This window comes from Dermacentor albipictus, chromosome 6 (assembly GCF_038994185.2).
Source record: "Dermacentor albipictus isolate Rhodes 1998 colony chromosome 6, USDA_Dalb.pri_finalv2, whole genome shotgun sequence".
Lineage (NCBI taxonomy): Eukaryota > Metazoa > Arthropoda > Arachnida > Ixodida > Ixodidae > Dermacentor > Dermacentor albipictus.
Genome location: NC_091826.1, coordinates 23061367 through 23072500, shown reverse-complemented (window position 1 = coordinate 23072500; position 11134 = coordinate 23061367). Strand labels below are relative to the sequence as shown.

The following is an 11134-nucleotide window of genomic DNA, read 5'->3' as shown; positions in this document are numbered from 1 at the left end:
CTCGGTCAAACTAAAGTGAGAACGCGCTTGTGCGCCCCCGTGACCGCGTGACAAGGGACATTAGGATGGAGAGAGTAAAGACACTGAAGTAATTCCAACCAAACGCACACCAGCTGCGAAGTTGCTTGTCCTTTTCTTTCTTTTTTTTTTTTTGATCTGGACACGTGGCAGCGTTTATGTGATTGGCTAAAGCCAGCTTTTAGCTGCCTTCTGTAATAATTAGTGGCCTAACACGGGCACACAAGGCCAACCGTAACACAGTCAAAGTTTCGAATCCTATCGAAATGTGTCTTGTCTGAGTGAAACTTGGCCCTAGAAAAGCCAGCGATCTCAAAAGGTGGTAGCGTACGTACCCATCTCCAATATCACTGCAACCCGCCGTGGTTGCTCAGTGGCCATGGTGTTGGGCTGCCGAGCACGAGGTCGCGGGATCGAATCCCGGCCACGGCGGCCGCATTTCGATGGGGGCGAAATGCGGAAACACCCGTGTACTTAGATTTAGGTGCACGTTAAAGAACCCCAGGTGGTCGAAATTTCCGGAGTCCCCCACTACGGCGTGCCTCATAATCAGAAAGTTGTTTTGGCACGTAAAACCCCATAATTTTTTTTTAATATCACTGCACCCCTCCCTTCAAAAAAAAAAAAGAGAGTGGCGCACGAGACCACGTGGTGGTGCCACGGTATTTGTAATGTGATCGTACGCGCAACGCTAATCGTGTAGTTCTTTCTGGAAGCAACGCGGGCACCACCGATTGCACTGGAACCTTCGACGAGTCATGTATAAAAACCGATAACGCTTGTCGCTTGACCGCGGATCAGATTTCCGACCATCACCGACTCTGTTCGCCGCTATCGCTGTGCTTCAGTGCTACTTGTGCGACGCTTGGTTCAGTTAGCAACGTGCCGTACGAGGCAGATTTTCCGCGCCAGCCGATATATCGCGCAATGAAAACATGTATCGAGCTGCGCTCAAACTTCGCATTAGGGAGTATCGTAAATCGTCGGTGAATGTTTTTTTTTTCCACGCCCATGTGTATAGTATTTTCTCCGGCTAAAGCTCTTTGAAACAGCCCGCCCGTTACGACAGAATTAGCCACAATTCATCATCAGCATCGGTACTCGACGGTACTTACGCAACGGTACTCGACGTTGCGTAAGTACCGTCGAGTACCGATGCTGATGATGAATTGTGGCTAATCCTGTCGTAACGGGCGGTACTCAACGCAACGGTACGCAACGGTACTCGACGTTGCGTAAGTGACCAGATGTTTGCGGACAAGCCGAGACCGACCAAAGCTCCCTCACAACCGATCCGCGCACCTCTCCACGCAGGCCATCCTGGTGACGCAGCTGTTCACGTACAAGCCGCTGACGTTCGGCAGCTACGTGTACCCGCGCTGGGCCGAGGCCGTCTCCGTCCTGCTCGTGCTCGGACCCGTTATCGTTGGCGTCGCCATGGCCATCCGTCACCTGCTCAGCTGCGGACTGGTAAGCGCGCGACCTTCGCGCAATTTTCGACGCTCGTAGGCAAATTTTTTTCCCGAGGTTTGAACCTCAGAATGGCCGCTAAGGGAACTTCATTAGGATGACCATTTGGGCTGATTCGTGATCCAGTGCGAGCAGCAGACGTGGCGAGTTGCGAACGAGGGCAGTAAATTCGGGCAGGAACCATCACGGGATAAGCGGCGACGTTAATGGGATTTGCATCGAAGCAATGCCGCGACACACCGTGTGTCATCATCATCATCATCAGCAGCAGCAGCAGCAGCAGCAGCAGCAGCCTGGTTACGCCCACTGCAGGGCAAAGGCCTCTCCCATACTTCTCCAACAACCCCGGTCATGTACTAATTGTGGCCATGCCGTCCCTGCAAACTTCTTAATCTCATCCGCCCACCTAACTTTCTGCCGCCCCCTGCTACGCTTCCCTTCCCTTGGGATCCAGTCCGTAACCCTTAATGACCATCGGTTATCCTCCCTCCTCATTACATGTCCTGCCCATGCCCATTTCTTTTTCTTGATTTCAACTAAGATGTCATTAACTCGCGTTTGTTCCCTCACCCAATCTGCTCTTTTCTTATCCCTTAAAGTTACACCTATCATTCTTCTTTCCATAGCTCGTTGCGTCGTCCTCAATTTGAGTAGAACCCTTTTCTTAAGCCTCCAGGTTTCTGCCCCGTCGGTGAGTACTGGTAAGACACAGCTATTATATACTTTTCTCTTGAGGGATAATGGCAACCTGCTGTTCATGATCTGAGAATGCCTGCCAAACGCACCCCAGCCCATTCTTATTCTTCTGATTATTTCCGTCTCATGATCCGGATCCGCCGTCACTACCTGCCCTAAGTAGATGTATTCCTTTACGACTTCCAGTGCCTCGCTGCCTATTGTAAATTGCTGCTCTCTTCCGAGACTGTTAAACATTACTTTAGTTTTCTGCAGATTAATTTTTAGACCCACTCTTCTGCTTTGCCTCTCCAGGTCAGTGATCATGCATTGCAATTGGTCCCCTGAGTTACTAAGCAAGGCGATATCATCAGCGAATCGCAAGTTGCTAAGGTATTCTCTATCAACTTTTATTCCCAATTCTTCCCACTCCAGGTCTCTGAATACCTCCTGTAAACACGCTGTGAATAGCATTGGAGAGATCGTATCTCCCTGTCTGACGCCTTTCTTTATTGGGATTTTGTTGCTTTCTTTGTGGAGGACTACGGTGGCTGTGGAGCCGCTATAGATATCTTCCAGTATTTTTACATATGGCTCATCTGCACCCTGATTCCGTAATGCCTCCATGACTGCTGAGGTTTCGACAGAATCAAACGCTTTCTCGTAATCAATGAAAGCTATATATAAGGGTCGGTTATATTCCGCACATTTCTCTATCACCTGATTGATAGTGTGAATATGATCTATTGTTGAGTAGCCTTTACGGAATCCTGCCTGGTCCTTTGCTTGACAGAAGTCTAAGGTGTTCCTGATTCTATTTGCGATTACCTTAGTAAATAGTTTGTAGGCAACGGACAGTAAGCTGATCGGTCTATAATTTTTCAAGTCTTTGGCGTCCCCTTTCTTATGGATTAGGATTATGTTAGCGTTCTTCCAATATTCCGGTACGCTCGAGGTCATGAGGCATTGCGTATACAGGGTGGCCAGTTTCTCTAGAACAATCTGTCCACCATCCTTCAACAAATCTGCTGTTACCTGATCCTCCCCAGCTGCCTTCCCCCTTTGCATATCTCCCAAGGCTTTCTTTACTTTTTCCGGCGTTACCTTTGGGATTTCGAATTCCTCTAGACTATTTTCTCTTCCATTATCGTCGTGGGTGCCACTGGTACTGTATAGATCTCTGTAGAACTCCTCAGCCACTTGAACTATCTCATCCATATTAGTAATGATATTGCCGGCTTTGTCTCTTAACGCATACATCTGATTCTTGCCAATTCCTAGTTTCTTCTTCACTGTTTTTAGGCTTCCTCCGTTCCTGAGAGCATGTTCAATTCTATCCATATTATACTTCCTTATGTCAGCTGTCTTACGCTTGTTGATTAACTTCGAAAGTTCTGCCAGTTCTATTCTAGCTGTAGGGTTAGAGGCTTTCATACATTGGCGTTTCTTGATCAGATCTTTCGTTTCCTGCGATAGCTTACTTGCATCCTGTCTAACGGAGTTACCACCGACTTCCATTGCACACTCCTTAATGATGCCCACAAGATCATCGTTCATTGCTTCAACACTAAGGTCCTCTTCCTGAGTTAAAGCCGAATACCTGTTCTGTAGCTTGATCTGGAATTCCTCTATTTTCCCTCTTACCGCTAACTCATTAATCGGCTTCTTATGTACCAGTTTTTTCCGTTCCCTCCTCAGGTCAAGGGTAATTCGAGTTCAGGAGAGCACGTTGTTGGGCGAGTCGGTCGTACATACTTAAAGAAGGGAATTGCGCTAAAAAAGACACGGACGAGTAAGGTCCATGTCCTTACTCGTCCGTGTCTTTTTTAGCGCAATTCCCTTCTTTAACTAATTCGAGTTCTTACCATCCTGTGGTCACTGCAGCGCACCTTGCCGAGCACGTCCACATCTTGTATGATGCCGGGATTAGCGCAGAGTATGAAGTCTATTTCATTTCTAGTCTCGCCGTTCGGGCTCCTCCAAGTCCACTTTCGGCTACCCCGCTTGCGGAAGAAGGTATTCATTATCCTCATATTATTCTGTTCCGCAAACTCTACTAATAACTCTCCCCTGCTATTCCTAGTGTCTATGCCATATTCCCCCACTGCCTTGTCTCCAGCCTTCTTCTTGCCTACCTTGGCATTAAAGTCGCCCATTAGTATAGTGTATTTAGTTTTCACTCTACCCATCGCCGATTCCACGTCTTCATAGAAGCTTTCGACTTCCCGGTCATCATGACTGGATGTAGGGGCGTAGACCTGTACAATCTTCATTTTGTACCTCTTATTAAGTTTCACAACAAGACCTGCCACCCTCTCGTTAATGCTATAGAATTCCTGTATGTTACCAGCTATATTCTTATTAATCAGGAATCCGACTCCTAGTTCTCTCCGCTAAGCCCCGGTAGCACAGGACGTGCCCGCTTTTTAGCACTGTATATGCTTCTCTTGGCCTCCTAACTTCACTAAGCCCTATTATATCCCATTTACTGCCCTCTAATTCCTCCAATAGCACTGCTAGACTCGCCTCACTAGATAACGTTCTAGCGTTAAACGTTGCCAGGTTCATATTCCAATGGCGGCCTGTCCACACCGTGTGTAGCCACCGCCAAAACGCGTCACGTGCGAGGCGTGTGCTTCATCCGGGCTCCTCTCTCGCGCTTCCCTCCGGACACGTTGCGCCATCTAGCGGCCCCTCTGCGAAGTCCGCGCGGGGCTCGTGTCTGCACATATGCCGTATTGGCGCGATTCTAACGCGCACCCTTTCTTTTATAAAAAGGGCTTTGATATTTGCATGCGCATTACAATCGTAGCTAATTATACTCAAAATCTGAAGGGAAGGCGAGTCGTCGTCAATCAACTCTTGCTGATGAGTCGCCTCCCCTTTCTTCCTTTTTCTCTTCCAGCCCGTTGCGTGTAGTATACGTTAGTGCACGTTTAATAACCGTGTTGACGGATGTCAGCGTTGGATCTGGTCCGTGTGTCTCTTGGCGCTGTTTAAAACGAATGATCCGTACCAACTAGCTCGCGATCAAGCCCTTCCAAGTATTGTGTTCGTGTTTGCATCTTCTTTGCGTAACAGAGTGCAGAGTAATTAATTGGTGCGGGGTCTTTTATTGCGGTCGGACCTTGTGCTCCGAAAACAGCTTTATTTCGTCATTAATTGTATTAATCTTTGGCCCATAAACCGCTTTCAACTTTTTTCCCAATCCGTTATTTTTTTTTTAAAAAACGTTGCTTTTTTTGGTGGATAAAGTGGTTAGGGCGTTGCGCTACTAAACTGGAGCTCGCAGAGTCAGCCCAGGCTGCGCAATTCGATGGGGACAAAATGGAAAAACACTTGTCTACCTATCTTTAGGTGCACGTTAAGGAACCCCGTGTGGTGAAAACTAAACTGGGTGACTCAAGGCCGGGGTCCGACCTTCTTCAGAATTTCATCACATTCTGATGAAGGCCGGACCCCGGCCGAAACGTCAATAAATCACTTCATACGTACGTCTACTTCACTGCATATATTTGCCCGGAGTTTGTTTGTTTGTTTGTTTGTGTGTGTGTGTGTGTGTGTGTGTGTGTGTGTGTGTGTGTGTGTGTGTGTGTGTGTGTGTGTGTGTGTGTGTGTGTGTGTGTGTGTGTGTGTGTGTGTGTGTGTGTGTGTGTATGTGTGTGTGTGTGTGTGTGTACATCGATTAGCAGTTGAAGTAAAGCACTATTTCAAGAGTCTACATGCGCAGTTCGTCTCAGCCATTAATCTCCACTATAGAAGGGAGATTCGGTAGAGGCCAGTGGTCTCAGCACCCGCAGTGAAATTACGTTGAACATGCCGCGGAGGAGCGCGTCCCCGCCCCAATCAAGTTCGCCCTCAGCGACCTCGAGAGGTCGTTTAATACGCAAGCATTTCTATGCTTGCGTATTAAACGCAAGCATAGAAATGCTTGCGTTTAATACCAAGCATAGAAGGTAACACCACACTCTAAGAACAGTTTACACCCTTTGGCTTGCCCCTTCTGCCACACAAAAATAATCGTCATCTGCCTTGATGCGTTTCCTTTCTTTATCGCTGCAAGCCCGGAACTTTCCAGTGACGAACGGCACGCGCGTTATCAGAAGGGGCACTCCAAAGGGTGTAAACTGATCTATGCTGATAACGCGCGTGCCGTTCGTTACTGGAAAGTTCCGGGCTCGCAGCGATAAAGAAAGGAAACGCATCAAGACAGATGACGATTATTTTTGTGTGGCAGAAGGGGCAAGCCAAAGGGTGTAAACTGTTCTTAGAGTGCAAGCATGGTCCGGTACCGCAAGCATATAAATACTTGCGGTGCTGACCTTCCTGCTGCCTGTCGCTGCAACACAAACGAAGGGGCGAGAACAGAGAGCTTACGAAGCTCTCTGCACACCCTGTCCGTTTCGTAGATCGCTTTGAAAATACGGTCCGCGCGGCCATGCCATACGCAGCTCCCACCAGAGTACGTTTGATCACGGTTCATAACGGCTCGACGCGGACGGACAAGGCGCTAAAGAGCGATAACGGCGTATAGTGATCGGAGTGACATCAACGCACCTGGCGCCGCAACCTGCAGTACACTTTGCTTGCGTCATCAATGCACCTGGCGCCGCCGTCTGCACCAGTTCGTGTCGCCGCAACGCTGTCGTTCGTGCTGGGCGAATCAAGTTTCATGACATTCGTAACGACACCGCACTTCGTGGAGATAAGCAAGCGACACAATGCTTACGCATACTTAGACAATACCCAGAGGAGTTCGTGCGTTATTATTATTATTTTTTTACGAACGCTGCGCCTCAGCGGAAGAGCACCGTCTTGTCCGTTCAAGCTTATTCTAGTACACTGTAGTCTGAATTTAGCCGCTGTTACAAATGCAGGCGAACCTGGAAACAGAACAACTCGTGTGATCATAGTTTCGGAATTGTGGACGTTTGAATTTATGCTGTGTCCAGAAGTAAAGGCGGACACGCTCCGATTTTCTTCGATGAAGCAACGCCGTTGGATGTTTGTGCAGTTCAAACGAAACGCTCGCTAGTACTCGCGGGATTTTTACGATATAAGAGCTTCCGTCGAGTGACGGAAACGAATCTCGAAGGTTATGCGTCTGCGGCTTGCGTGCATCGGAAGCAACTGCAGGAGCCGAAAGCTTCTCATAGCCGCAGGTCTCGGACACCACTGATTTCCGGAGAGAACGAGAATTCGCCGTTGGCAATCGGTTCCTAGAACCTGCGCAAGAGTACCTTCGTCCACTCCAATTAGTCACATTCGAGCCGGATAGTGAGAAGGAAATTTACAGCATGAAAATAAGTTGGAGCGCAGACTGCAAACATTACCAATTGATGACGGAGAGATTACCGTTATCGTTGAAAAGAAAACATTACAATCATTGCATTACACCGAGCAGCGGAACGAGAAATTATAGGGGTAGCGTTAAGAGGCAAGAAGAGAGCGGTACGGATAAGAGAGCATGTAGTCGTTATTCTAGTCGACGTTAGCAGGAAGAAAGTTGGATTAGGCATAGAGTGGAGGGCGGATAGCCAGCTGTACTGACAGAGTCGCCTGACTCAAGACAGGGGTAATGGAGTTCCCTGCAAGAGGGCTTCGCCTTGGAGTTCAGATAACACAGGTGGACTACGACAATGGCAATGCATTAGTAGTTTATTCAGACATTTACAAAACTGTGCAGCGGCACCGGTACTAAAGGCGCACAGCTTCGTCCGACGAGTTTTCGGGTTCCCGATACGCGCTCGTACAGTCAAAATAAACAATGCAGCTTTCACATACGGCAACGCGAAGCAGGTGCCTCAGAGTCACAGTGGCACACAATAAGAGCATACTTTGTGAATTATCAGCGTAACGTGTGAATGCAGTGATATTGCTTGAATTAGATTTCATTGAACGTTTCAATAGCTTGACACACGTGTCTCATCATTAGGTATACAAAAGCGCAGACAAAACGAAAACGACCGCGATAGGTTGCGACGGCGCGATTTCTGGCTTCTCCTCCTAAACCACGGAGCAAGAAACATTTAGGAGTGGAAACTCCGCAGTTTGCGGCGACCAGAAAAGGTCACAAGCCCGCGGAGCCGTTATCATGCTGGCGGCGCCTGGCGGCCTGGAAAGAAATTACCGCCGTTGAGAGCGCGCCGGAGCTACCGGAGCCGCCTGCCCGAGCGCTGCATTTTTTTTTTTATGCGAAGCATACTAGCCGCACAACCGCGCTCTTCCTTGCTGCGCCGCGCGCGGCCGCGTAGCTACCACATGACGTCATAACAGCTGCAAAAGCGGAGGCTCAACTCGTGCGCTCGCTTGCGGCCGCGTAGCTACATAGCCGGGTCTCAGCTCGCGCGCTCGCCTGCATGAGTTGTAGCCGAACCAAATATAGCCAAGCAACAGCTGTTCACCAGGCTAAACAGTGGTTCAACAACTAAAATAAAGGCTAGTATGCTTCGCATCCTGGGCTTAACCTTACCTAAGCCGCAGCCATTTTTTTTTTCGCTGCAGCTTCTACGACGCGCCGCATGGCGCCGCCACTGTATGCAGCCCCGTCGGCGCATACAACAATTGTAACCTTATCTGGTCGCCCGCTCTCGCTCGCTCTGACGGGAGTTTCACCTCCTAAATGTCCTACTCCGTGTCCCAAACGCAGGACCTGAGCAAGGCGCTGCAGCCGCGGCCGACGTGGGGTCCCCGAGACCCCGAGACCCGTCGCGCGTACGAGAAGTTCCTCGCCGAACGCGGCTACGGTGCGGCCGCGGTGCCGGTGCTGCCGCCCTCGGCCGCGGACACGCTCAACCTGCTGCTGCCCCTGATCCCCCCGGAGGGGGTCCCGCCCCCGCCGCCGCCGGGAGACGCTGCTTTTGGCCAGCCCGGAGCTCCGTGGCCGGGCCAGCCGGGCGTCTAGGAGGCCAGGCCTTGGCGGCGGATCGCACGAACCTACGCCTGAAGAATAAGAAATTGAGAGGCGAAATCCATCTGGGCGCTTTCGAGCAGTCTTCGTTAATTTCCGGCTCCCACGGAGCCAGTAAAACTGTAAAGTATAAGCGCATGTTTACGTGATTTAGTATGCGTGCCACACGGCGTCAAAAAAAAAATAGAAAGGGGGGGGGGAACGAAAAACGAGACAACTTATCAATGTCTTAAGGAACACTAATGAGCGGCACTTAACCCCTTATTCTGAAACGATTTCCAACTAGCCCTTTCTCCTGTTCATGATGATGATGATGATGTTTGTGACGACGTGGTGCCTTTCCCTTTGTAACGGGTCACCGCATTTACAGCGGCTTGGCAATAAAAAAAAATCAAAGAAAGAGGGAGGGAAGGCGGGAGGGCAGGTCACATTATGGGGGAGCCTGCTCACTACGCGTACTTCTGTAGTGTTTATCCGTCTGCGCATGCGCAGTACTGTCGCCCCTAGTTCTTGCCTACGCAAGCCGCCTGTGTCCCCTAAACTAAAACTCTGTACTGTCAATCCTCCGTTGACGCCCCAGCGTGCGCAGTGCCCCAGCTCGTGCCTCGAAGAGCGCAGCTCCCAGGGCCATTCTCAAAGATCGGCACCACGCCAATGGCTTCCTCGTGTCGGCCATATAGAATCTATGTGGTCTTTTCGATCGCTAATCGCTCGCAGCCATAGTGCCTCCTCCTTTTCCTTGATGCGGTCGCGCACCTCCCGGATATTCCGCCTGCGTGGGTGCCGTGAAGAAGCCGTATTTCTTCTCAAGGCGGCACATGCGGTTTGTCCAGTCGGTGCGCATGCGTGTCGCTGCCAAGTATTCGAAGACCTGCCTGGGCCAATCGCTCCTTCCGCATAAAAAGCAGGCGGCCACGGTAGGTATACGCTGGCTTGCCGCCTCACGTGCTTCCGAGTTGACCACGGCGTCGCCCCTTGGCTAATGATGACCGGTGGCGTAGTTAGGTCGTCTGGCACCCGGGGCCCATAGGTCTTCTGTCACGCTCCCCCCCCCCCCCCCCACGGGTGTAGTCGAGGAAGGCGAGGATATCGACAATTTCCGGGTGTATTCAGACGTATATGACACCCCCCCCCCCCCCGCCCACTGGCCCCTTGCACCCGGGGCCCACGGCCCCCCGGCTCCTCCCGTTGCTACGCCACTGATGATGACGCTACGATTGTCGCGGGGTGTCAGTGAAGCGCAACGTTGGTGAAGCGTAAGTGACCACTTCTGTCGAGTATGGAGGCGGCCGCGCGGCCGTTATTCACCTTCTCGAGTCGAGGTGGGATGGGGACTCGTGGAGCGAAGGAGCCTTCTAGAATACGGAGGTAAATTTGTCGTAAAAATAATAAAGCATTAACTTCAAATGCCTATTTTTTCGGTCACTTGAAGGGTAGTTAGGTTCATCACTCGCAGGAGCAAAGAAACGAAGGGTACCCCACTTGGATTTCGTGCCGCTGCGACATTGTGACGCCACGAATTTCTGATGCGCGATCGAAGAGCTGTCAAAATTTCTGGATCGAGTGCTTGACCATATCAGAATGCAGTGTAGTGCACCTTTGGCGGTGAACAACTGCCTGGACTCTAATACAGGCGCTGTCAAAATCCTTGCCCTCGCACCCGTCGCGGTGGCCCATGTGGCTCCATGGCGTTGCGCCGCCGAGCGTGAGGTCGTGGGTTCGGCCCCGACCGCCGCGGTCGCATTTCGAAGGGAGAGAAAGGCAAAAAAAAAAAAAAGAAACGCTCATGTATGCTTAGATATAAGTGAACCACTGAACTGCCGTGACAATATTCGGAAAACAAAAAAAAAAGTGGGGAATTTCTTTAGACCTGTTATTTAGACCTGTTATCATCTATGCTGTTATTTCGCGCTAATTTTTGTTTTAAAAAAATATGCTAACAGGAACGTTTATTGCATTTTTCCACTGGTCTTGTTGAATAGAAGAACAGTAGTAACAGCCATTGTGTATTATTTATGTGTTAAATATACAAGAAATTTCACGTATACAGATGTCCAATAA

The 11134-nt window shown here is 50.0% G+C and overlaps 1 protein-coding gene across 1 annotated transcript in view; it reads left to right on the top strand.

Annotated features, from left to right (window-relative positions):
• LOC139046802 (sodium-dependent proline transporter-like) overlaps positions 1-9183 on the top strand; it is a 29196-nt gene extending 20013 nt beyond the window's left edge. The window contains exons 14-15 of the mRNA XM_070520713.1: positions 1333-1488; positions 8813-9183. Coding sequence (XP_070376814.1) covers positions 1333-1488; positions 8813-9067 — 411 coding nt within the window. The 3' untranslated portion in view covers positions 9068-9183. The remainder of the gene's footprint in view (positions 1-1332; positions 1489-8812) is intronic.
• The last annotated feature ends 1951 nt before the right edge of the window (positions 9184-11134 follow it).